Genomic DNA, 26,094 nt, shown 5'->3' on the forward strand with positions numbered 1-26,094 from the left:
TAGTTTTAGATAAATTTAGGAAATAAAAATGAACGGTGTCAATGGATTTATGGAATTAAGTTTTTCTGCGAGTTTTTAACTCCCCCCCCCCCCCCAACAAAAAATACATAACAAAAATAATAAAATTCTGGATTCTGGTGGCAATTTTTAAATGTTATTGTTACCCAGTAGTTCAAATTACGTTTATATAACTGGAGTTTAACAGGTACTGATTTTTATTAAATGTGCCTCTTTTTTTGTGTTTTGTTTTTTTAACCACAAAGGGGTACTGGAAAAGACAACGAATGCGTGTGAGGGGGCATTAAAATGACTTAATTACACATAAAGGGGGATACATTTTGCCCTGTAATTGTTTTATTTTTTATTTTCTTATCGCCGCAGGGTTGCAAGATTTTTTAAAGACCCAATCTAAGTTCCCTGTGTCTTAACTCAGTTTGTTCTTGGTATGCTGTCACACAGGATGTAACTGAGGCCATCAAGTCAAGCAGGAAAGACGAAGCCGTTTACGGTAGGATTCTCACTTTTTTTTTATTGAAATAAAAAGCTGATCAACAAAATCATTTTAATCTACACCACTAATCTTTATTCTAAGCCAAAGCAGCTTTGGACGATTCCTTGTCGGGTCTATCTACAAATATCTTGCCTAAAAGAAATACACGACAGGGAGGGCTATTTAATAAAAACTGGTGGACAAATCGACCGACAAACAGACAAACACTTTGATAATAAAGAATGTCTTTGATGTGGTTATTTTAGGTACCACACAACCCCTGTCTTTCTTTGCAACCCCGTATATATAATATAGTATTCTTAACCCCAACAGTTTCCATATGCACATAGATTTCATTACGTTATTTTTTTCCTGCGTTGTTTTAAGTGTGGTTACTTTTGATTCAAAGTTAAACGAAACCCCCACAATTACCGACGATGGTTTGCGCTACAAAAAAAAAAGGCATAATGCTATTATGTCATATTTAAAAATAAATAATAGCATTTAAGTGATAGGTTAAAATTAAAATGACTGCTGGGAAAAAGATTAAACAGACAAATGAAAAAAGAAAGGAAGATTACTTGGTGTTTTATGGCCCAAATTTCCCTTACGCTTACCACACAAATAAGAAAAGCACAAACTTTTCTGAAATCTGAGCTGGAAAAAAAAAAAAAAAAAAAAAAAAAGATTTTTGGATAGTATAATTATTTTTAACTAGTTGGAGATATTTTCAGATCATAAAAATACTATTCATTTCCGCTTATGTTTCCCTTATTAGGATGTTCTCTGTTAAAAGGTCAGAATCAATTCACTTACTCAGCTTTACTCCTAATGGAAACGGAAAGGGTTTGATTATGCTATTGGGAACAAAGTAAAAATAAAATAAAATACGCGCTACCTTCGCCATTATATGTTTTACTTTAAAAGTTCTAAATTTTAACACACTTCTTAATTTTGGCATAAACCGGACATGTTATTTGTTTAAAATGTCAGTTTACTGAAAACGATTAAGCATGTAACGATACATAATTGTTTTTTCACCTGAGAGTGGCAAAGTGATTCACAGTGAAATACACACGGGATGTGTACCCTACTCAGCAATGACAGACAATATGTTGATTTCCATCTAATTACATTATCTTTTCTCCTTTCAACTTTGCTTTGATGGAAAGAACAGACTGCAATACACAATAGCGTATTGCAGTCTGGAAAAAAGACGTTTTTTATTCTATCCTTTCTCGTTAAAATAAATATATATATTTAGAGCTATTTAGTTTTATAATAAACTTGATTTATTGGACAAGAGATTCTTCATAGATAAACTGCATATAAGGGAGAACAAATGGCAAATTATTTTCATGAATAAATCTTAATCCCATATAGCCAAAACCACAAACAGAAATGCATACATAGATTAAAAAAAAAAAAAAAAAACCCCAACAATTATATATTTTAAATACTTAATAATACTGGTTAAATGACCCCCACACACTATCCATACAAAAGTGAGATCACTATTGGGTGGAAAAAGGTTCCCTGTGCTTTTGTTCGGAAAATGCCTCTCCACGCTAGTGGGCGCCGTTGATCTATGCAAAAGCACGTTTTTACACAAACCTTTAAAAATACGAAAAGTTGTTTTCATTTATTTATTAATTTTCATTATTCTCGTTAATTCAGTAATAAAGGGTAAAACATCTGCGTTGATTTAGTTTAGAACTTAGGTCCTAATGAAAGTTAACAATGTGCTTTCTTTTTAATCAAAACAGTGACAATTAGCCTACAAATTAAACATAAGGACATTCCCTTTTTTTACACTTTCCAAAAACCATTGAAACATCTCTGTTGGTATTCCTGTTCATTTTCTGGTCAAATGTAGTTTACACTCACATCTGGAAATATATATATATATATATATATATATATATATATATATATATATATATATATATATATATATATATATATATTTGAAGCAAATAAAAATCAGATTCTAGCTTCAATAATTTAAAAAATATGCCCTGTAAATCCTGTCTATGTCTACCAAACCATGATTACAGAACCTCGTGATTCACTTTTCTTAATCAATAAAAGTGGTCAATTAAGTGTAAAATCTTTCATGAATCAACCGTCTTTAAGTCCCTACTGCAATTCGCATTTACTCAGGAACAATTGTCAGGTGCAAATTCATGGCGCCCGCTTTGACCTGAAGTAGTTTTTTAAAAATGTTGTTTTGAGTGGGAGGACATGCCACAGCTGCTTGATTGTTTTGCAGAAAAAAAAAAAAAAAAAAGTGTATGCTTGCGGTGAAATATTTTACAAGCCAATACGTAAAATTACAATTTTCCATGTACAATTTTAACAAATAGCACACCATTACACGATGCACTCATTACTACCAACATGTGTGATCGATGTTTAAATGAATAGTATAGTATTTAAAATATGCAATGTATTCACACGGGTAATATTTCCTGGGATGATTCAATATAGGGGGTTTTGTAACTTGTTTAACAATAATAATAATAATAATAATAATAATAATAATAATAATAATAATAATAATAATAATAATAATAATCACATAAATATATATATATATATATATATATATATATATATATATATATATATATATATATATATATATATATATATAATATCTGACGCTGTTATTGCATTTCTAGAAGTGAATACTATTGTGGGAATACCGGGGTTAACGAATAATTATTACAGTTAAGCGTTATTTTTATTTTACGGTCCCATTCTTTAGTACTTTTTTTTCAGTGGTGCCAGTCGATAAACCAACTTCACTGTGTCCTTTTGACTGACAGTAACTTTTCCCAGTTAGCTGAAGGGGTGAGCCAATGAGCGCTGGCGTGGGCGGAGTTTGTGGGTAGAAAATGCTACCATCTATTTCGTCTCAGTCACTCAGTTACTTCCAACTAAGCTTTGAGAGGGAGCAAGCAGTGGAGGTGCTTTACCCAGTGCTGAAAACCGAGATCGCAAATCTGTCATCATCTATTGTGACTATATATGAAAAAGTTGTTTTGCGGAAATATTATAGATCAAATCAACTGTCTTTTTGTACTTTGACCAAACCTATACATTTGGATCTGTATTGGTTATCCCTCCTGATTTGTGATACTGAAGGAATTGGATATACCTTGAAGAATACGCAGAAAGGACATCTGCAGTAACCAGACTGGTGCTAGTGCTTCCGTCTCTACGCGGATCTTTAGGAGATTTAGCACGGTGCCCTGGAATAGACTTCGGTGCATCGCTTTGCATCTCAACGAGGTGGATCGGTGGAATTCTCGTATGTTATTCAAAGGTTTCTTTAGAAAGAAAATCTGGGACTGAAACAAAAGGGACATTTTTTTTGGTTTCAAGTATTAGGAGTACAATTTTTTTTAAAATAATATATTTACAGGATCGACCGGCAAAGTGCACACCGCTTGGAGACGGGAGACTGGAGCGATCGACCATACCAGTAATTATGGGGGACACCGTTTGGAAATACTATTTTGGAGTTGTGGTCATTTTATGCAAGACGGCATTGTCCCGCTCGGCGGTTTTGGAGTCAATCTACTGGAATTCAACAAATACCAAGTAAGGCTAATCAAGAGGTGTAGCAATCTTCAGGTTAAATGTGTCGGGTTTTGCTTTGAAGGATTCAGTTTAGGAATGTGCATAAACCCGAGTTCGTCGCAATTGCTCCTGTGCGTATTTTGAACACGATTAAAACATACATGTTTCAGAAAATCACAAGATGGAAATTATAACAAGTTAATTATTTAAAGGCTTAATTCGTGTTTAAAAACTGTCTCGCAATGGGTATTGTATAGACTAGCCTCATGGCAGATTTCACGAGAGGGTTTGGTGTTTGTGATGTCAAGCCACATTCGTGGTTTTGGAGATTAAATGTACTCTTTACTTTATTATTAGCTTTTATTGTCGCTTTTTTAATGTGCAGATCTACACAAGTAACCTATGGTATTTTACACATTGTATATGTTATCAACAAGATATGACTAGCTATAGCCGTTCACCAATTGATCAGTTGAAACATCGCGCTCTGGAATGTGTCACGAACTGTCTACTTTTTTCTTTGGAAATGCAGAGAACAACCCGGCATATTCAATAAGCAAGGTTTTATATATCATATTGAAATAATTGAGTTTAAAAGTCAATCTCCATTAAACCTACACATGAGTAGGCTATTCAGATAACCTATAATGAAATACACTGTTATTTACACCTGTATTGTTAATTGACAAAAAAATTGTATGTAGGCTAATCAAAAAACACGCTTGAACTTTATAATCAAGGACATTGTAAACTTTGAAAAGTTTTCTACGGCTCAAACCTTTAACTGTACCTGTTATGTTTTTAAACTCCGAAGTTTTTTTTTTTTGCATTGGTTCATTTAAATTAAGTTTTTTTTATTTATTTATTTATTTTTATGCTTGTTTTGAAAACAAAATCGTCAGGTTCCAAAACCTTTACAGATACTGTAAACAAAACTAGAAAGCCGCTGGCTTTTATTATAAAGTTATGGAGGCTACAAGTTTTAATTTGTGTGTTAGGATAAGGTACACTCTAAGTCAAGAATTAAACTAAAATCTAAAGCAACACATTTTAGTCTTTATTCAGTATACAAAATATGGCACCCTTGTGTGTTTTGTATTTATTTATTTATTGAACCCTAAATATATTGTCACACAAAAAACAGATGTGTTTTACAGTGTAGCGATACAATATAATTTCTTGTATTTCTATTTTTTCCCAATTTGATTTCTGTAAAAAATATAGCATTACGTGTAGACTGGGTGATATTATGTCATTGATTATTCACAATACAGTACAATTCAAATGCAATTGGCTCCATTTCACTTGTGCTAATGTTGGTATGTTTAGTTAACTGTTTAAAAAAAAAGTGCTGTACTATTAGCATTACTATTGTTATGATTGAGATTATTAGCCCGGTAATAAGCCTAATGCACTTTTGTATATAGTTTTATACGGTTCAACATATTGGAAAGAAGCTCTGGAATAATAGCCCACTAATCATGATACTAGAAAAACGCAATATTGGCAAGAGTAAAAGTAAATGAAGATAATGTATCCTGGTCATCAGCACAGACCTACAGGGGTCACTCTTCTGATACACAGCTCGGTGCGTTTAGTCTGGAATGGTCTGACTTCATTCAAGGTTCTGCAGGCTCGATGTTTTGCAATGTGGCAATGGTGTACAGTGTGTGTAATCTGTGATAAGAAGCAGTGCTTTTAAAAAGATGTAGTTGTGGGAGTTATAGGCACAGTGGGAAACAGGATGCAGAGGCTCCATACTTATAATTTTACTCCAAAACATACAAAAATATTTTATCATTTGACCCGTTAAGGACATAAGCTATAGTTGCGCATTTTTATAGGCGCTACTGTACAATTGACCGTGTCGTACCTAATATACATCCTTTAAGATGTCAACAACCTTTTCAAATGCTATGTAGTCCAGCATATTTTGAATACTGGCTGCAATTAATGGGATACTTTAAGCAATCCGGATTTTAAACTCAAGAGTTTGTTGGGGGGGGGGGGGGGCGACCATCAAAACATCAGCCGACTTCTCAACTGGTCATTAGATTAGTTCGCAACTGCAGGCGTCATAGAAAGCAGGGCCACTGTGTGCTCATAAATAACTCCTAAATAAAGACGCATGACAGAGGCCAAATTTTTCATGGATCGTATTTCTATTTATGTGGAATTACATGTTTTATAGTAGGACACTTTAACACTGCACCTGTAAACCTAATCTATTCGTCTGTAATTAATCTAAACTACAAATAACTGTAAAAGCAAAACTGCCTCAGTACAAATTAGTCATAAACGTTAGATTATTGATATTAAAACGACCTGGGAAGGGAAACATAACATATAGGCCTACGTTTAAATTTTCAGAATCAATCAAAATTACACCAGGCAAGCCCTTTGGCCTTTGAGACCCCATTACTCATTTTTCTTTTTAAATTAACCTTCACTTGATGTGAATGTTTTAATTTGATGTTGATCCTTCTGAGAAGAGTATAGCGTCTGAAGGGGGGTGAATATGCAGGCCTATCAGTGAAGTCCTTTTACATGGAAATTGTCAGTCAACTGCTGTATTTTTTTTTTATTAAAGCACAATCGATGACCCTTGTTAGGTGGCCTGGTTGGCCTCCTGCACTAGTTGGTCTATTTCTTATTACGTTATGAGATGTGTTTTGTTCTGTACAACCAAATGCATACTCACTGCTGATTGAATAGACTGTGAACCCTGCACTGGAGGTTGTATTTGATTTAATTTGGTCAGCTTTTAATAAGGAGGATGAAAGGGACAAAACACCTGAGCAGCCCCTGCATTGGTAGTGCTTTCACATCCTCATTCCACAATTCTGTCAGGATGATGAACTAAAGGCAATGGACAGTGATTGAGAGGACACTGAGAACTGAAAGAGTTAGCTGTACTAATGTTCTATCATACTGTGCAAGCTGTATGATGGAGAAATTATCTCTGGACACGGCAGCTTGCTTTAGACCCATAAGGCACCATGTTTAACTGGTATTTGTGATTTTTAGTTTTTGTTTTTTTTAGGGCACAAAAAGCATGGTTTGGGTTTAGGAAAAAAAATAAATAAATTGTAAAGCAGGATTAAAAGGATTGTTCGGCAAATCTTCACAAAAACAAATTAGTATGTGTTTATTGTTCAATGCAAGTATATTTTAGGACTTTACAAAGTTTTATCTTTAAATCCTAATCCATAATAATGCTGTATTTTTGGCAAGTCCCTTTTGAATGTATTTAATCCTTAAGAAAAAAAAAACTATCATGTGAATGATGTTGGCATTTATTAATAGCTGAAGCTTTCACAGTTTTTAAAGCTTCTCAGGGAAACCCTGTCATGGTATTGGCACTGTCCAACATGCAGGTATCTGTTTGAGTGGTCGCATTCAAAGAAAGTTTTTAAAGTTCATTGTTTTCTTATACAATTGAAAATGAATGTGTTATTTAGTGGAATCCCTTGATCATTCTGAAACCTGCAGCACATAGACCGTACAAGGACTTGCTTGGGCTAGATTCATTTCAGATCCAGCCTAAGTGCCATGAAAACAGGATAGCTCTAAAATTAGAAGAATTCTAAGTGATTACCGTGTGATTCATGTGTGCCTAATCTCTGACTGGCTTGGCTGCTGACACATAAACCGGTTTTCCTTGCGTCATTTATAATGCATATGCATATATTTGTTTATGAGAAACCTTTTTGTGGGAAATTACATAAGGGAGCTCAAGTGTTTTAAATATTTTTATGAAAATGACCAACTCTCAAAGCGCAGGGCCCTATCTGGGAACATTGACTATGTTGCATGATTGTATTTAAGGTACAGTATTTGAAGAGTAGACATTGTGGAGAGGGATAGGGGGAAACTGCATGGAAAAGCCCCTGTAGTTCCTTTGTTTAACCAAGTCCCAATTGGACAAAGACTAAGACGTTTAGTCTGTTGTGCATGAAAGAAAATTTAAACCATGGGCATAGTTTCCTTGTCTGTCCATTTAATGCTCCTTGTAAATTCTCTTTACTTAACAGATGTGTGAACTCTAAAGATTTCCCTGGTAATCCATTTTGTAGTTCAGAATCAACAACAAAGCAGGCCGCCTTGACAAAATTTGCTTTTTCAAGTAAATCAACTCCAGCCCTTGTTAATAAGGAGATTACACTGCATACTAGTTCTTTGTAGATGTGATGCAAATTAAAGACAGGGGGTCTAAAGACACAGATCCGACATGAATGAAGCAAAGCTAAAAAGGCCTAGAGGAGGAACTAGCTATCGTAATCTGATTGTTTTTGTAATGAAAACCTGATTTTTTCTGTCTTTTCAGAGAAAAATAATGTGTTAAATCCATCCAGTTTATACAATGTATGGAAAGGTAAAAGGGCGATTCCATGGCAACATATAGATTTAAGGCTATGTTCAAGATGGCATAATGCTGAAAGAGGCAGAACGGCCTTGCCCAGGGCGGTAATGTATTATGTGAGAACAGCGCAAAACTCAAAAGCCAGGATTAGAGTCTATGAAAGGCCTAGCTGTAGTTTGGGGTTGGGTGACGGTAGAGAAAAGCTTCTCAGTTCTTGCTCACTGGTACTGTGTAACATGGCAAAGGTGGATTTCATGTTCTGCTTTTATGAAGGTTCTATATTATTTAAATCTCAATATTGGGGCAATTGTTAGTCAAACAGTTTTTTTTTCTTTTAACTCTTGGCCTAGCTATGACCATTCAGCAGGATTAGGCGCAATTTGAGATTGTTTCTTTCATCTATTTGTGCTGCAGACAGGGACATGCTGGGAAGGAGTAAAGAACACAGGGGATTGGCAAGAAGAAGGTTGTCTGAAAAGAAAACAAAGTTCTTTTGATTCAGCCATCTTTGAGGCAGCCCCCCCCCCCCCCCCCCCCCCAACAGTCTTTCACTATACTTGGTAGCAGCGAAGATAAACATCATTCTTCGTTCAGGATTTGCTCCCCAAATTCTCTACCTCCTGCCTTTTAAAACCTTTTTTCTCAAATACTAATGTACATTTTCACAAAATACCTGATGAGATTTTTTTGAAGATGATGATTACTTACTTCAGTCTGAAATGTGGATTTTTATTTTATTTTATTATTATTATTTTTTTATTCATTTTCAAATCGATTAAACCTGTCTTTACTTCTGTAGTTCTTGGTATTTTAATGTACGTAGTTACCATGGTAAATCTTGTGATCAACAGTATTTTTTAAATCGCTGCTGGTTGTGCCCCTGTTTCTAGTCACCATGTTAAGATGGGGGCATTGACGGGGGCATTGACGGGGGCATTGACGGGGGCATTGACTGGGGCATTGACGGGGGCATTGACGGGGGCATTGAAGTGGAATTGAGTGTCCCAGGGAGCTGTGTCCTACAGGTGCATGTAGCCAGCATGTTCTTTTATTAGCAGTTCATTTGTACATCCGTAGAATGAGAACATGGAAGGCTGTGTTAAGGGAAAAGCCCAGTAGCAAGAGAAAGCTGTGGCCAATTGGTGAGAGCAGTGTTTTGAAATAGGACTATTCTTTTGATGGTGTAGGCCTTCATTTAAAAAAAATGTTCAAAGACAGGGTGGTCTAAATGGCACTTGCAATAAACGCTTGACTACCACCTCCTCTAACTGCAGATTCCTGCAAGTTGATTATTTTGAGGCTTTTATTATATTTGAAACAAGCCCAGAATGGGTACACATTCTATTACAACACTAATGCCTCTTCTCCAAAACAAGAAGCTGCGTGAGCACGAGAGCTGTCGTTGTATGTATGGTACAGCTGTATTTTTATGTTTTACTATATTTTTGTAAATAAGTTTATAATTTTATCTTTTTATCTGCTTTTTTTTCTTCTTTGTATTAATATAATAAAGGTCAAGGGTAGAACCACCCGTACCGTACTGAGCCCCCACAGGTCGGATGAGCCAGTGGAGAAGGGGTATAACAAATTTGAAACATTTTGGTTTTCAAGACACAGATATGCACAGCAAAAAACAAAACAAAATGGTTTGAGTTAATCTGGCATTTTCTAGCCCATTATGATTTTCTGGGCCATTTCTGTCCTTTTTTTTAGTTTAATTTTTTCAGTTCAACCTTCAGAATCGCATATCAAAGATTCCACCCAGTGCAAGTGTTCTGCAAAGCACAGGGGCACCCTTTTCTAATCATCAGGCTGATCACATCCAAGCACCTTGCATTCTGCATTTGACAATGATTGCTAATGGCCTATTCAGGCAAGTATTTGCTGGTGAACGGAGAACAGAGCATGATAAATGTCCAGCAGGCCCCATGCCTCCATCAGCCTTTCCAATGCAGACTGGTGCATATTTACGGCAGGGAAATGACAAAAGGGGAGTTGAGTTAGTGTGTCCCTCTGCGTTTTGTTCGAACAAAGGTTAAATCGATTACAGAAAATATGCAAGAGGCGGTCTGGCTTTGTTTGTTCCTGCTAATATGCCGTTTTTGAATGTACCTGTCATGTTGTTGGCTGCTCACGTTCAGGTAATAAATTGAATGATGATGTCTCTATCTAGAAGGTAAGCTAATGACCTTGCTATGCCACATTTGTTTTCAGTGGGTGATTCGGTGAGCATTTATACTACGGAGACTGAATCAAGAAAGCAAGCTTTAAAACTCAGGCATTAAGACTCTTGTACAAGATGTCTTTTTTTATGTATTTATTTTTTTCAACATTACAAACTTTTCTATTCATAAGCACTACTCCTATTTCCAAAGATTAAATAAAACCATTTCCACTTTTATAAAAATAAACCGCTTTAAAAAAAAAAAAAAAAAATGGAAGGGTTTGTAAGGACATTTCAATAAACTACTTTTAAAGCAAACTCTAATGTATTTATTTATTTATTTTGTTTTGGTTCCTGCCACAGACAAAAGGGGATTGTTTTAACTAACATTATATACTTTGTACATCAGAACCCATTAAGCATAGCTTTAAAAAAAGTTGAAAAAAAAGTATTTCATTTTTTTTTATAATACACTACCCTCCAAAAAGTATCCAGTACTTTATATTAGCATAGTTTATATCTTATTTAAGAATATGTATGTTGGAAGTCTGTTTTTATTTATTGAGGTAAAAAATAAAATTGGACTCGGCACAAATGCCAATTGCAAGCTTCCGAAACCAAGGACAGGAATCAAGTCCAGACCCATTTTCACCGCAAGCCAGGAATCTGTTACAATGCCTTGGGAATTCTTTCAGTAGAAGTCCCATCTGTCTCCCTGTGTCCTGAAAGTTTGAGGGTTAAGGATCCAGTTCTTGTACACTGATTTTTAAGAGTTCAAGTAGCAGGTGTGGGTTTCAAATTCTTTTGGTCTTTTGTCTTTGACTAATGACTAGACCTCTGTGAATCAAAGTCTTTTGGTTAAGGTAAATTAAATGGGTCAATAGCATCATGCAAAATGTAAAATTGCATAGTGAAAAAACTAAAGTGATTTTCTCCTTTTCTTCTCCTTGTTCAGCATAAATAGGAAGGGTGTTTAATAGCAACAAAGTTCAAAATAGGTGCAGTCATTAAAAAAAAAAAAAAAGCAGCCGCCATAATGTCTTTACGCCTCGACTGTAAATAACAAGTGGTTTCTCACCTCTTTGATAGACTTGCTAGAAGCACACTCTGAGCATGAGTGCATACAAATACTGTTGCTAAGAGAAAGATAGAAATCTTATCTGCTTTCTGCAGCCGTTTTGACAGGATTTATTTTTGAGATAGTTAGGATATCATAAACTCAACAACCTTCTTTCTTGTCCCCGATCGGCACTCTTTTGATTTACAATCTCTGTTTTACACATGATTGGTTTGGCAGATGGCAGCTACATTTCATTAACCCATTAAAAGCTGGGAGATGCTTGCATTCCATTACACCTCTGGACACATTCTGTCCTCCCAGAAACCCCATTGCAGTTAATGATAATGTCTGTTTTAGTATTTCTTGAATAATGGTTTAAGAGCATATACTGTAAACTCCACAACTATTCCTTGTATTAGATATATCCTTGCAAGTAATGCTTTATGTAAATACTGATGTAGTGTTGGCTTAATAAAGGTGATAAAGGCCTCAAATTTTGGTCGATTTTGCATTCAGCTCTTTCCCTGCATTTTGCAGGTTTGTAAGCAATAATATTAATATCAAAGGGAGCTTGTTTTCATGAAAGGGGAGAATCCGTGGCACATTGCTGTGGGCTGTAAAACTCAATCTTCTTCTTATTATTTATTTCTTAGCAGACGCCCTTATCCAGGGCGACTTACAATCGTAAGCAAATACATTTCAAGTGTTACAATACAAGTAATACAATAAGAGCAAGAAATACAATAACTTTTGTTCAAGCAAAGTACAAGTGTGACAAAATACAATTCAATAATACAGCAGATAATAGTCATAGTTACATCAGGATATGATTAAATAGTGATAGTTACATCAGGATATGATTAAATACAAAATACTACAGGTTAAACACTTGGCAGATTACAGTATTCTGAAGTACAGTATTAAATGCAGTAAAATAGGGGGCAGATAAGAGCAAAATAAAGCACATTTAAATGAAGGGTGATAGTGTCCCAGGATACAAACAGAGCAGTTCTACAGGTGCTGTTTGAAGAGGTGAGTCTTAAGGAGGCGCCAGAATGTGGTCAGGGACTGGGCAGTAATGACATCTGTAGGAAGGTCATTCCACCACTGCGGAGCAAGGGTGGAGAAGGAGCGGGCTGTGGAGGCAGGGGAGCGTAGCGGAGGTAGAGCCAGTCTTCTAGTGCAGGCGGAGCGGAGAGGTCGAGTGGGGGTGTAGGGAGAGATGAGGGTCTGGAGGTAGCTGGGTGCAGTCTGGTCAAGGCATCTGTAGGCTAGTTCAAGAGTCTTGAACTGGATGCGAGCGATGATCGGGAGACAGTGGAATGAGCGGAGTAGTGGAGTAGCGTGTGCGAAGCGACGCAGAGAGAACACGAGGCGGACAGCAGAGTTCTGGATGAGCTGGAGCGGACAGGTGGCGGACGCAGGGAGGCCAGCCAGGAGGGAGTTGCAGTAGTCTAGGCGGGAGAGTACCAGGGCCTGGACCAGGAGCTGGGTAGCGTAGTTGGTGAGGAAGGGTCGGATTCTTCGGATGTTGCTCAGGAAGAATCGGCAAGTGCGTGCCAGAGTGGAGATGTGCTGGGAATAAGAGAGGCAGGGGTCCAGGGTGACTCCGAGGTTCTTAGCAGAGGAAGAGGGAGAGAGTGTGGTAGATTCCAGAGGAACAGAGAGAGATCAAATGAGGTCAGATTTAGAGAGGTTGAGTTTGAGGTGATGCGAGTGCATCCAGGAGGAAATAGCAGACAGACAGGTAGAGATACGGGAGGAGATGGTGGAGTCAGAGGTGGGGAAGGAGAGGAAAATCTGAGCATCATCAGCATAGAAATGGTATGAGAAACCATAGGATGCGATGAGGGGGCCTAGGGAGCGGGTGTAGAGAGAGAACAGGAGAGGACCCAAGACTGACCCTTGGGGGACTCCAGTTAAGAGAGGGTGAGGTGTGGAGGTTGCTCCACGCCAGGTTACCTGGTAAGTGCGGTTGGAGAGGTAGGAGGAGAACCAGGCCAGAGCAGTGCCAGAGATCCCCAGGTCAGCGAGAGATGATAGTAGAATAGAGTGATCAACAGTGTCAAAGGCAGCAGAGAGGTCGAGGAGAATTAGGACAGAGGAGAGAGAGGCAGCTCGGGCACACTTAAGTGAGTTGGTGACAGACAGGATGTGCAAGTTGTAAAGGTAATTGTAGGAAGACAAAGTTTAAATGGATTACATTTAAATATGATGGTATAAAACTGCACACGGACTACTGTGTGTCAAATTGGAAGTCGGGGTTGTTGGGATTACATAATCACTGTGAATTAGTACGAGTCTGCACTTCTAGATTCTAGATTTATTACTTGTTGTGGACACGACATTTCTATCTAATACTTTAAAATAATTTCTGCTACAGTATCAACAAAGTCCTTGATTCTTGGTAGTGGAGATAATGTGCGTCCTGATGCCATTGGTCAAGAGTTGGGCTCCCTGCCAAAACCTTTTTTTTTTTTTTTTTTTTGGAGGAAACTGCAAAGAAAATGCAACTAATTGCCATAAACCTACAGAGTTATGCTGTGTTCAGCAAGTTGGCTAAATGTATGGATGACTGGTTTAAATTAGCTATGGGCTTTTGGAGTGTTTTTAATTGTTTTAGGATTCATTTTGAGGCCCTGTGTTTTGAATTTAGTATGAGTGGTTCCTGTGCAATAATAGAAAACTGATACCCTGTGCCTGGGGCCTTTCGGTTGTTCCATCAGGAACTGCAGGTTTAACATACTCCTTCTGGGCATTAATTGAAGCAAATGCAGTGTATCTGGAGGTGAGGATTAGTGTGGAATTGTAGAACAGAGCACAAGACAGGAATTCATCATCTGTAATAAGATGCTTTCAGATCAACACTACAACTAATTCATCCCTCTAAACTCTCTTATTCTGGCATAAAAAGACTTTTGTTTCATACAAAGCCGGTAGTGCGCAATGACCCGCTGTGTAAAGACATATTGCAGTTTACTTGCAGTTTTAATTAAAAATGTTTGCAAGAAAACACATTGAAACTCATGAGCTGATTCAACGGTATGGACAACAAAAACAATATTTCATTGTGTCCAAGAGTGGGCACCCATGATGTTTCAATTATGCCAATCATTTTAGATCTTGATATTCAGTTGCTAACTGAACTGTAAGGATAACAGGTAATGTGAGACAGCCGTGGTATTGAGGAAGTGGTTGACTTAAAGTGGAAGGTTTCATAGGTACTTTTCACAAACATTCAAGCAGTAAAAGTCTATGTGCAATAACCTGTTTTGTGGTCTCTGACTGTTCTCCAGTGACAACCAGATTATTTAGGTGTAGTTAACAGCAAATTCCTACAGGTGCTATGTTATTTTTAGAATGATCCCCCATCAACATGGCTTGACCCATTTCTTGTTGTCTTCTAGTTTCCTTCCAGGACAAGGACTGGTGCTGTATCCACAGATTGGAGACAAACTGGACATTGTTTGCCCAAAATCGGACTCCAGGGCAAACGGACAAAATGAAGAATATTATAAACTGTACTTGGTCTCCAGAGAGCAGGCTGAAAGCTGCACCATCACCAAAGCAGACACACCTTTACTCCACTGCACCAAACCTGACCAAGATGTCAAATTTACCCTCAAGTTTCAAGAATTCAGTCCAAACCTGTGGGGTCTGGAGTTTTCAAGATACAAGGATTACTTCATTATATGTAAGTACATGATTTGTGGATCAAAAAGAGCTCTGATACTATGCTGTTTTGAATTGTTCACACTAAAGAGGTTGTTGTCATTTTAAAAAAAGGCATGTATTTTTTATTACATTTCTTGGCTTTTAGCGACATAGAGGTTGTAGCCATCTGCCTTTGTTTGCTAGGTGGCTGCTTTCCAGTACAACTGACTCACTGACAGATTTTTAGTGTACAAAATAAATCTCCATTTAAAAAAAAAAAAGACAGGTGAAAACGTTTGCTTGTTTAATTGCAGTCATTCAAACAAGTGTGTGTGTTTTTTTTATTTTTTAAGAATACATAAAAAGGCTGATAGCACGGTTTGTTATTGAAAGTGTACTAAAACAAACTCGCAAATTTCTGAACTTGAGACGAGTGTTTAGTAACAAGTCATTTCAACATCACAAATAAATATACAAAGAATGAGAGAAATATTTAGAAACCATATCATTTTTTTTTTTGCAATTTGCTAACATTTTTAGTGGAGAGATGGCCCAAATGTACAGTTAGTAAAGCACTTTGAAAAAATGCTTCGGTCTGCCTTAAATGTAATGAGAACCAACCTGATTAATGACCCAGGGTTTGGCAAGCTTTATGAAGCAATTGGTACAACATACAAAGGATTCATGCTTTCTCCCATGCACACGCACACACACAAAAACGTTTGACCTGGAACGAACGACTATCTGACACCCGGTAATGATAAAAAAAAATCGTACAAGTAATCATTATAGAATCAGTTACTGTTTTTTTTCTTTTTGTTTTTTTTCCCTCCATTTAAAGCTTTCATTTTATTTATTTTTTACTGGCATAACCTTATGTTAATTACTGTATTTGTTTTTAGTAAATTGAATTAAAATATAACAGACAATTATTTAACTGTTTTGATTAGTTTTATGAAAAATGTTGTTATCCAGAGAAGGTCTGTACCTAACGGAGGCCTAACAGGAACTTAATGGAGTCATAGTCCATTGGGATTCCAGGCCTGAATGGCACAGGGCTTGTGAGAATAAACATTTTCAAATAATGGATTTTTTACTCTGATTCGGTGACATTAACTGTGAGCCAGACAATTTATCTTATTTAAAACTGGTAAAGGTAGAGGTATAGTATAGGAATTCTGTAAGTAGTACTTCTGAGTTCCCCAGGGCCGCAAATGAAAGGAGAGGATTAATCGGTTGTGGAGGCAGAAACTTTCAAAGTAAATGTATACAAGGCTTCCCTTCCTAAACCAGGTGTAGTATGTAGATATGTGTAAAAATAAGTGAATTAGGATTCTATAATTTCCCCCATAGCGGCCCAACACTTTTGTTGTACTTGGTATAAAGGCCTGAGATTAAAGTATTTTTTATTGAAGCAATTGCTCGCTGTTCTTCAGAAGTAGAGCCTTCCACCAACACAAAGGAAGTTTACTGTAAGGGTACTCTGGCCACAGAGTTTTATAGGGGTGGCTAGTGGACTGTGTGCTGTTTTGAGTGCATTTTTGTCACACGCATTAAGACTAATGTGGCAGATTTTCTCATTCTTCAGTTATATTCTGAACTGTCAAAGTATATTAAGGTGCGGTGCGCTGAAGTCCAGTAACCAGTGGATGAACCCTGGCCCTAATGATGTCTTTACACTTCACTGCCACTGCAGGATAATTATTGGGTCATTAATATCATTGCCAGCTTTTAGTCTGTCAGGATTTGCTTGAATATTTTCGGTACCCATACGTTTTTTATTTTTAGTTTTAACTGTACTGTATTATAATGTTTGATTTGCATTTATTCACTTGGCTGATAAGGCTATGGTAGAAGAGAATTAATTGACTGCTATATAAAACCAGTAAACATTTTCCCTTTGATGCTTGTCTATTTGTGTTCAATCCTGCTGAGGTGTATTACTGATGCTGTAAGCGAAATAAAGTTTTACTGCAGGGGGAAAAAATAAATTAGAGGATATGTGCTTTTGAAGGCAGGCAAGTCTTTTGAAAATTGCATTGACTAGTCTTTGGTATTACAAAATAAGACTTGCTCTTGGCAGAATAGTACACAGGCACTTTCTACAAAATAGGCTTTCCTTGGAAAATGGAATTGCATTATCCAGAGTAAATTGTGTGGTTGGTATAGCATTTAATGTGGGAAGCAGCATTATACCTTTCACTTGATACTGACAAGTCTAGCAGCTGAAGAAGACTATGGACAATTTGTTGCAGCTCTTAATATTTGATCTCCCTGAGAACCTGGACGGCTGCAGTCCAGACATGTTAAAACCAGCATGGGAAGGAGCTGCTGTCCTTGTCACAAACTCGTTGCTCTGGGCAACTTCTGATGCCTGTCTTTTTTAAAGTGACAATTACATTGCTTTAAGTCCCAGCTCATTTAATTCAAGACGGTCTGCGATACCAGAAATTAACTCTGCCCTTGATGGAATCTGACAATTACAGTAGAGTTGGCTCCCTGCGTTAGTTCTATTAAGTCAGACCTTAAATCAAAATGGATCTTAAGTGAGACCGAATGGAGGCGGTGACTACCATTTCATATGTTCCCATGGATTGCCTTTCTTTGTGCTTCAAATTAAAAAGCATGCCACCATTTGGAATATTCATAAGCACCCACCATGCTATTGTGAACAGTAAAGGCTAATCCCCAAGATGGATGTATATGCTGTGCAGAAGGATTGACACTGCACTGACCTTTCTGGCTGGACAAAAATAAGCTGCCTGATTAAATAAACGTGCTGTGTTAAGACAATTTGTTAATTTCTAGTGACAGAAAGTGTTTAGGATTTAGGTGTCGGTCCACCATTGGTTCTTAATTGGGAATATATTTCCCAATTTGAAGAATCTCTTACATATATATATATATATATATATATATATATATATATATATATATATATATATATATATATATATATATATATATATATATATATTTAGTAAGATATCATGAATCAGGATTTTTTTTTTTTTGATGAATTTGGGGAAAGTGCTAAAATATAGGTGTCTTTCAAAAATCAATCTGCTATGATATATATATAATATAAATTCTAGTGCAACTAAACATGATCCCTTTTATTCCGCAGTAAATAGTGAAAAGGGATTACAAGCCCTAGAATTCAAAAGGGCTCCACATCCACATTCTTCTTCACAAAAGACCTATTTTACTACCTCCTTGTGTTGTAAACTGTGACTAGCCAGTTCATTTACTTTAGGTTTCTGTGGGTAAGGTTTTAATGTTCTTAAATGCTAAAGCATATATAAGTTTCAGACATCTGGTTTTGGGTAGTATAAGTAATTTAGTTAATCAAGGACACATTTGATTTTAAAAGACAGTATCAGGGTGTCCATTAAAGGTTTTGGTAGTTTTTTTTTGTTTGATTGGTGCTCTTGAGATTACACTTAACAACTCTACATGCTTTTATTTAAGGCTAGCTTTGCTACTTTGGAGAGAGTCAAAATCATCAGGTACTACAGTAACCTAGTTTTATGTATTGTATTTGTTTTAGAATAATCATGAACTATATTGAGTGGAGTGTAAGTGTATAGCAGAATGCATTTGGGGGGGGGGGGGAATACTATGTTTCAGATATACATATGTCTGTATCATGCTTTTTTATTTAAATCCTTCCTTGGCAAATAGACAGCCCACCCATTTTTTTTTTTTTTTTATAGATCTAGATATAGATATAGATATATAGATGTTTAAACAAATGCTCGAGAAGCACCTGCTTCTAATTCTCTTCTGGTTTAATGAAGGGTTTGAGCAGGGATGAAGCCACTGCCTGATTTCAGTTACTTGTCTCGCTTCCTAATCCCTATGAATAAAGGCCAACACACAGGCACAAATCCAGCAGCTTAGTTCTCCATCTGATTAGATCTCTGTTACTGACCTGATGGGCCACAAGCCTCCAATTGCATGTTGTAGCTTAGCCTCTAGGGAAGGCAGTTATAATAGCAATCAAATGAAAACATATTAAAGGTGCTATTGCTTCCTTTCTATGGGGATCACACACAGTCATCTCCAGAAGTCTCACTTGTGATATTTTTGTTTGTTTGTTTTGTTTTACGTTCCTGTAATTTTTCAAATCCAATACTGTTTGAAATGTGTTTAATTCCACCAAGAAACCTTGCTATCACTGACATATTTTTATACTATCTGCTATGGCACACAAATCAGCATTTCCCAGCAACATATTTTTTATTTTATTTTTATTAGTACACTTTGGGTGGTTAAGTTTTAATGTTTTTTAACATATTGGTTTGCTGCAGAATAAACAACCTTTTAGACCATAGCAAATGTAAACCTTTTCCCACAAAATAATCAGTTGTCACTTGTTCTGTGTAGCGACTTTTGATTTAATAGCTGTTAAACTATTATATAATTTTCCTTATTATAGCTGAGTAGTTCATTTCCAGCAACTTTTTTATTCAAAAGGGTTGTGTCTTGGCTATCGAGTTGTGGCACCAATTATTAAAAATCAGTCAAAGCTAATTGACCAGAAATAATTATTCTTGTAGTCCTGGCGCTTTAAATTACGCATTCCATAATGAAACTGCTGAGCCTACAAAAGGACCGACTCTATGCAATCAAGGATTTGTATCATTAACCATGACATCTGTTTGCAAAACACGGGGACATTATTATTCTCAGCTTCATTGCAGACATGCAGCAAAATGATTTATTGTGCTGATGGCATGCGAGTCCTGTAACCAGAACACCATCTTGAGATGTAAAGGCAAGTTTGGGGAGGGGGTGGTATGGTGCATTTACACCAAGTGATCAGTCTTCAGTACAGCTGTGTTCAGTTGGGGATACTGTGTACTAGCACTTGTGGTTAACTGTTACACTCTGAGCTTTCAACAGGTATTAATGGTAGGAAACTTCCCTTCCCCACTCGCCAACAGATGATTTATGTCGTAGTTAAAGCTGTTCTTTAAGTTTTTTGCCAAAGCACCACAGATCTAATGAATTCCATTTCCAATTTAATTATGAAACTCGGTTCAAATGTAAACATTATACCTATTTGTCCACTATTTTGCTGTTCTTGGCAGTAGCTTGTGAGTTCATGTTCTCCATGAGTATATCTGATGCATTAATTTTGTTTCACATAAAAAATGCATGACATCATTATTTTGGCTGTCTTGGTGTACGTGTCATTTAAGTCCTTGCCCATTACTTAGATTAAATTGCAAAGGCTTCTTGAAGTAAAAAATAAATGTAGGGGATCCTACTAGAAGAAAATCCATGGTAATTGTACGGAGGCATATTGAAATGCATTTCTCTTGTTTCTTGGCATATCACTCTGCAGGGGAGTACAAAAGAAGTTAATGGCTTGGCCGTTTTTACATAGGTTGACAAATGCCACCAACATTGGTTAATCTCTTTTTGATGGCTTTCAATATTTATCTTTTCTGTAAAAAATATTTATAAACCAAGAGCTAATTGAGCCATGTAATCTTATTGCTTAATTTGTTTCCTCCATTTTCTTTGATATATTTCAGCTACTTCAAATGGAACAATGGCAGGCCTGGAAAATCAAGACGGAGGTGTCTGTAAATTCAGATCTATGAAGATCATGATGAAAGTTGGGCAAGGTAAGCATCACATATCAAATCTACTTTTATTTGGATTGAAGTGAGGAATTGTTTCATATAAGATTAATGTACTCCATTTGCCCTCTTAGTCCCCTAGTTCAACTGTAAACTGCTTTCAATGTCATTGGCTAGTAGGTTTTTATATCATTTTTGATGTTTTTTTAAAAGGCGATCCCTTTTTTTTTTTTTCAATAGATAAGAGATTTGGTTACATTTACAGCATGTAGTCTCTGCTACAGTCTGTCAAGTTGCTTTATGAAATTGAAATGTCACGTGGAAAGGTTTCCTGTCGCTCGTGCAGATGGTCCTGCTCGCTGAACATGTGAAATGGCCACCACATTAGCATACTTGGGTTATAAAGACAAATGCCATGCAGGAATCTGTCAACCTTGAATTAACATTGTGCATCTCACTCTCCACAACATACAGTTCCTGTGAGACCTGCATTTTGTCTGCATGCTTTAGTCCCCCTCTAGAACAACATCAGGATTCCTTCTAAAGAATAATGCTTAATGATGTTATATTAAAACAAACTAATTATTTTACTTTTTTCCCCCAGATCCTAATGACCCAGGATCATCAAAAGAGAACAGCCCGACAAAGTCTCCAACAAAAGACACTGAAAATATTGGGAAAGGCTCTACAAATAAATCTGAAACTGGTGTAGATGAAAACCAAGGTAAACATTTATACATTTAATATCTGAGTTAACTGGTGCAACTGGCCCAGGGATGTAGAGAACAAATTTAAAATCACACGTGGCCTAGAAAATGTGGCACAAAGCTGAGACTGTAAATGTGATTAAAGTCTCGTATCTTGTTTATGCTGAGTGGGAGCTTGAACAGATGGTTGCCTTGTTTAGTTAAATCATTAAAAGTTTCACAGTAACAGACTGTTACTAGTTTCTAGTAGCTAAGGGCACTGTGTGGATTGCTTTAAAGCATTTCCCAGGCTTTACACATCAAAATTGTAAACGCTCTGCTGTTGATTTTTATTGGAACCTCATTAAATGGTCACAATAAGAATAATCTGAAATCACTGTAGTAGTTAGAAAAAAGGCATGACTAGTTGCTTTTGAACTGACAATTAAATAACTTTGACAATGGGTGTGTATTTGCTAGCATGCCGGTAAATCTATTTTGGCATCCTTCTAGCAGGCATCAGCAGTTTTTTCAGGTGAGCGCATATGGGGATCAAAGTCATGTGAATTAAGTGTCTACGGCAGCATATTCCTTCTGTAATTGTATAAACTATCAGGAAGTGGAGAGCTGCTAATCCATCCCTTTGAAATCTTAAAGTTTAAATGTTCTATGTGTAAAACATAAATTAATAATAATAATAATAATAATAATAATAATAATAATAATAATAATAATAATAATAGTCATCTCTGAAGGATTGGCCTCAGATGAAGTATTCCATTTGTGTGAAGGCAAAAAGGTCACTCTTCCTTAAGAACAATTAAGAAAAAATGTTCTTGATAATTAAACCTAGATTGCTAATGCTTACCCTTTGCTTTACAAAAAAAAAAATAATAATTGGTGTATTAAAAAGCTAGTTTTACATATGCAAATTGTTCAAGTTTGTGATCATGAAAGATCCTGTCCTGAATTTGTTTCAACAGTCTCTACAGTGTGGCCTAAGCCTGCATCTGTTATTTGAGGCATACATCAAAGATATCCTGTCATCTGCATTGCTCTCCATTTGATGGATGGCAGTGTAGGAAAAAAAATAGCCCTGCTTGGGTAAGATTGGGGACATGAAGTCCAAGAGACCCCCAGTGTTTTTTAATAGTGACTGCTGACTCCTGTTTGCATATAGCTCCTGAACAAAGTAATTGGTTTGTCAAAGTTCAACAGCCAGATTTAGTGTTCAAAGTGAGAGTACATTCCTGTCAGTGAGTTTCAGACGCCTGAGTGATTGAATTACTTTAAACACTTCTATAACTTCCTTTTTTTCTTATTGTTTTCAGGAGGTAAAGGACCAAACACGGGTGACAACAATACAACAGCAGGACAGTCCTCAAGCATTATTGGATCCGAAGTGGCCTTGTTTGCGGGGATTGCCTCGGGTTGTGTCATCTTCATAATTATCATCATCATGCTGGTTGTCCTCCTGCTGAAGTACCGGAGGAGACACAGGAAACACTCGCCACAGCACACTACCACACTCTCTCTCAGCACCCTCGCCACACCCAAACGTGGTGGCAACAACAATGGCTCTGAACCCAGTGACATTATCATCCCACTTAGGACTGGGGATAGCGTGTTCTGCCCTCACTACGAGAAAGTCAGTGGAGACTATGGGCATCCAGTTTATATTGTTCAAGAGATGCCACCTCAAAGTCCGGCAAACATTTACTACAAAGTCTGAACCAGCAGTTTAAACTCTTTGAGGATTCATATATTATTAGAATGGAGAATTCCTAGCCTTCTGCTTTTGTGGTTGGGCTTTTGGTGGCTCCTTGTGCACTATGAATGACTTGGACTTAAGATACCATGAGAGAAGCATTCAGTGGACTGCCACAGTAATAGTGTATTTGCGTTCACTAAAACTGGAGGATTGGCTGAAATAAACTCATTACAATGTTTTTTGTCTCTTCAGTTTATATGTCATTCTGGGGAATATTATCAGAAAGGGATGTTTTTGAGTGATACAAGGTTCTGAGGACCCTTGTACTTAACTCCAGAACATTACTTAAATCGTTTCTTTTGTCATACTTTAATTTAAATGTAGTCAGCTGTTCACTTTCCCCCCCTTTTTTTAGTCTACCACTGTTATCTCAACTACGGTTACTTGAATGCCAGATTTTTTTCAATTTCATTTCCTTTTCAATTATGTAACCACACCACTGAAAATGCATATTAACACTATCTATTTGCATATGTTCAACATACATACTACACAACAGCCACACTAGAATGGATGGAAAATGGCGTGTAGTGGTAGAAAATCGGAGTAAGACCTCCAGCCTGAGGTTAGTGATAACGGTCAAGGAAAGGAGTTCATTTGAAGAAGCAGTCTTGTGCTACTGCTTGGATATGTGACCTTAGAAGTAGCACTTTGTTGGAGCGGGGGTAGGGACACAGCAACAATAGCTGAAGATGGAAGCTGCTGCACTTTGAATATTTATTATGGTAGAATTATAGTTGATCACTAGAATGCACCTACAGGGTAGAAAATTGAAGTGCAAGGGAAGGAAAGAAAGAGGAGATGGTCCAGTGTGTCACACTGGTGGCATATTGGCATGGCAGGTGTAACTGTAGGTACAGGCAACAAGAAATAAAACTGCCTTACAGCTGTTTTGAAGAACCCTAGTCTTCTTTGGGGAGCTACTGAAGCAGACTTAGGTACTAAATTGACTGTTCTGTGAACCTATTATGGTGTGGGTAGTATAAGTTTCACAGCAGTTCATTGGTGCTCTGTTCAACTGTAAAGCACATAATGCCTGCAATTTGTTTTGCAAATGGAAAATTTGTAAATTTGAGGGGTGAAAAAGATTTATTTATGATAGGCGATTAGAGCACATGACTTGTGGTATGAAAATGTAATACTGTATACCGGTAAATGCACATTATGCAAGTTAGGTTATTAAAACCCTTTTTTTTAACAATTTGAAAGTCTCAGCTGCCTTTTTTGTTTTTTAAAAGAAAACCAAACAGAAAAATTGGACAACTGCCCCTGGGAAAATACAGCCCTGTTCCAAAAATAACTAATCCGAGCAAAAATAAGTCTTGTGCTGTCTCAAGTTGCAGGAGATGAGGAAACACAAGCCCCTGAATACCAGGAAATGAATCTTCATTATATATTAAACAATAGCAAGGTGTTCCGGCATTTACGGTCATTGTGTTTCATTTGTCTAACGTAGAGTAGTATTATAAACATTTATCAGTTCAAATAAAGGAGAATAGTTTTTAAATGGGACACCCTTGTGTAATGTAAAATACTTGTAGTTTTACAAAAGTCTTGTTTTAATATAACAACAATATCATTGTATTCTGGAATGGGAATAAAAGTGTAGCTATTTTAATATTCCTAATTCTCAAAAGAATACTTGCATAAATTAACTGTCACAGAAATTATGACTTTGACTACTTCATGAACCTGAAAATTACATTGACCAAGATGTAGAATAGAGCATGTACACTTCATGTCTCAGTACTGGGTTGTCATGGTTGCCAAGTTCTGCACAAATGTATTTAAAAAAAATAATAATAATGATCTGCATACCCATGAAAAGTGTTCTTAAACCTCTGGTAATTGTAAAAGGTAGCTTGAATCTGCTGTTCCTTATTTAAGGTTTTTATTTTATTTTATTTTTTTTCTTCCTTGAAGCAGTTCTTTATGTAACATCATTTGGCTGTGTTGTGGTTATGAGGTAAACTGTGAATTTAATGAAATGCAACCTGCAATCAATTGAAATATCAGTGTTGTGGTTGCTGCAAGTCTGGTCCAGAATATGACAATCGTATTAACTAGTTTCTTTTAATCTGAAGTTAGTTAAGACTTCAGGCTGTTACTGTAAATGCCTTGCTTGTATGGTCATCCCTAGTCACCTGACTTTGAAATTTGCACCGTACATTAGTAGTGAAAGATGTAAATATGTTAACGTTTGTATTGTATATGGAAAATGGGTTGTTACGATAGCCTTATTCACCTTTTTAGAAAATAAAAACACACAGCAAAACATAATTTTGGTAACCAGCTTGTGTAAATAATGAAATGGTTTTATAAGAGGTTTTGTATAAAATTTGATTTTTTTTGCTATGTATTTTAGCTATATCTTGTTTTAAAAGCAGTGTCATTTCCCCCTGTTTGCACTGTTTAGAATAATTGGTTAAAAATGGAAAATAAATAGTTGCCAAAATTTGACTGCTGCATATTTGTGCCATAAGCGTGTACCATGAATATTTATTTAATTCTTTGTCCAGTTTGTAAGTAACACAGTATTATGCTTGAGTTCATAAATATTTTCTTCTTGTTTTACTTAGCCTGTCATGAATTCTAGATTTCTTTAGTTCCACATTGCAGTTATAATGCCATGGAAAAATAAAAAAATAGAAAATGAGAAGTCACATTCCACAAGTCTGTTACAAACTGAAATTTTGTTTTTCAATAAAATGTTTTTCCTATGGA

The 26,094-nt window shown here is 36.5% G+C and overlaps 1 protein-coding gene across 1 annotated transcript; it reads left to right on the top strand.

The window, feature by feature from the left end:
- The first annotated feature begins 490 nt into the window (after window positions 1–490).
- LOC117405170 (ephrin-B2-like) lies at window positions 491–26,094 on the top strand. Its single transcript, XM_034008007.3, has 6 exons — window positions 491–508; window positions 3,921–4,099; window positions 15,073–15,359; window positions 20,866–20,958; window positions 21,518–21,637; window positions 22,931–26,094. Exons 2-6 carry the CDS (start codon window positions 3,987–3,989, stop codon window positions 23,329–23,331), a joined length of 1,014 nt encoding a protein of 337 aa, XP_033863898.1. The 5' UTR covers window positions 491–508; window positions 3,921–3,986; the 3' UTR covers window positions 23,332–26,094.

The sequence above is a fragment of the Acipenser ruthenus genome, chromosome 9, assembly GCF_902713425.1.
Source record: "Acipenser ruthenus chromosome 9, fAciRut3.2 maternal haplotype, whole genome shotgun sequence".
Classification (NCBI taxonomy): Eukaryota; Metazoa; Chordata; class Actinopteri; order Acipenseriformes; family Acipenseridae; genus Acipenser; species Acipenser ruthenus.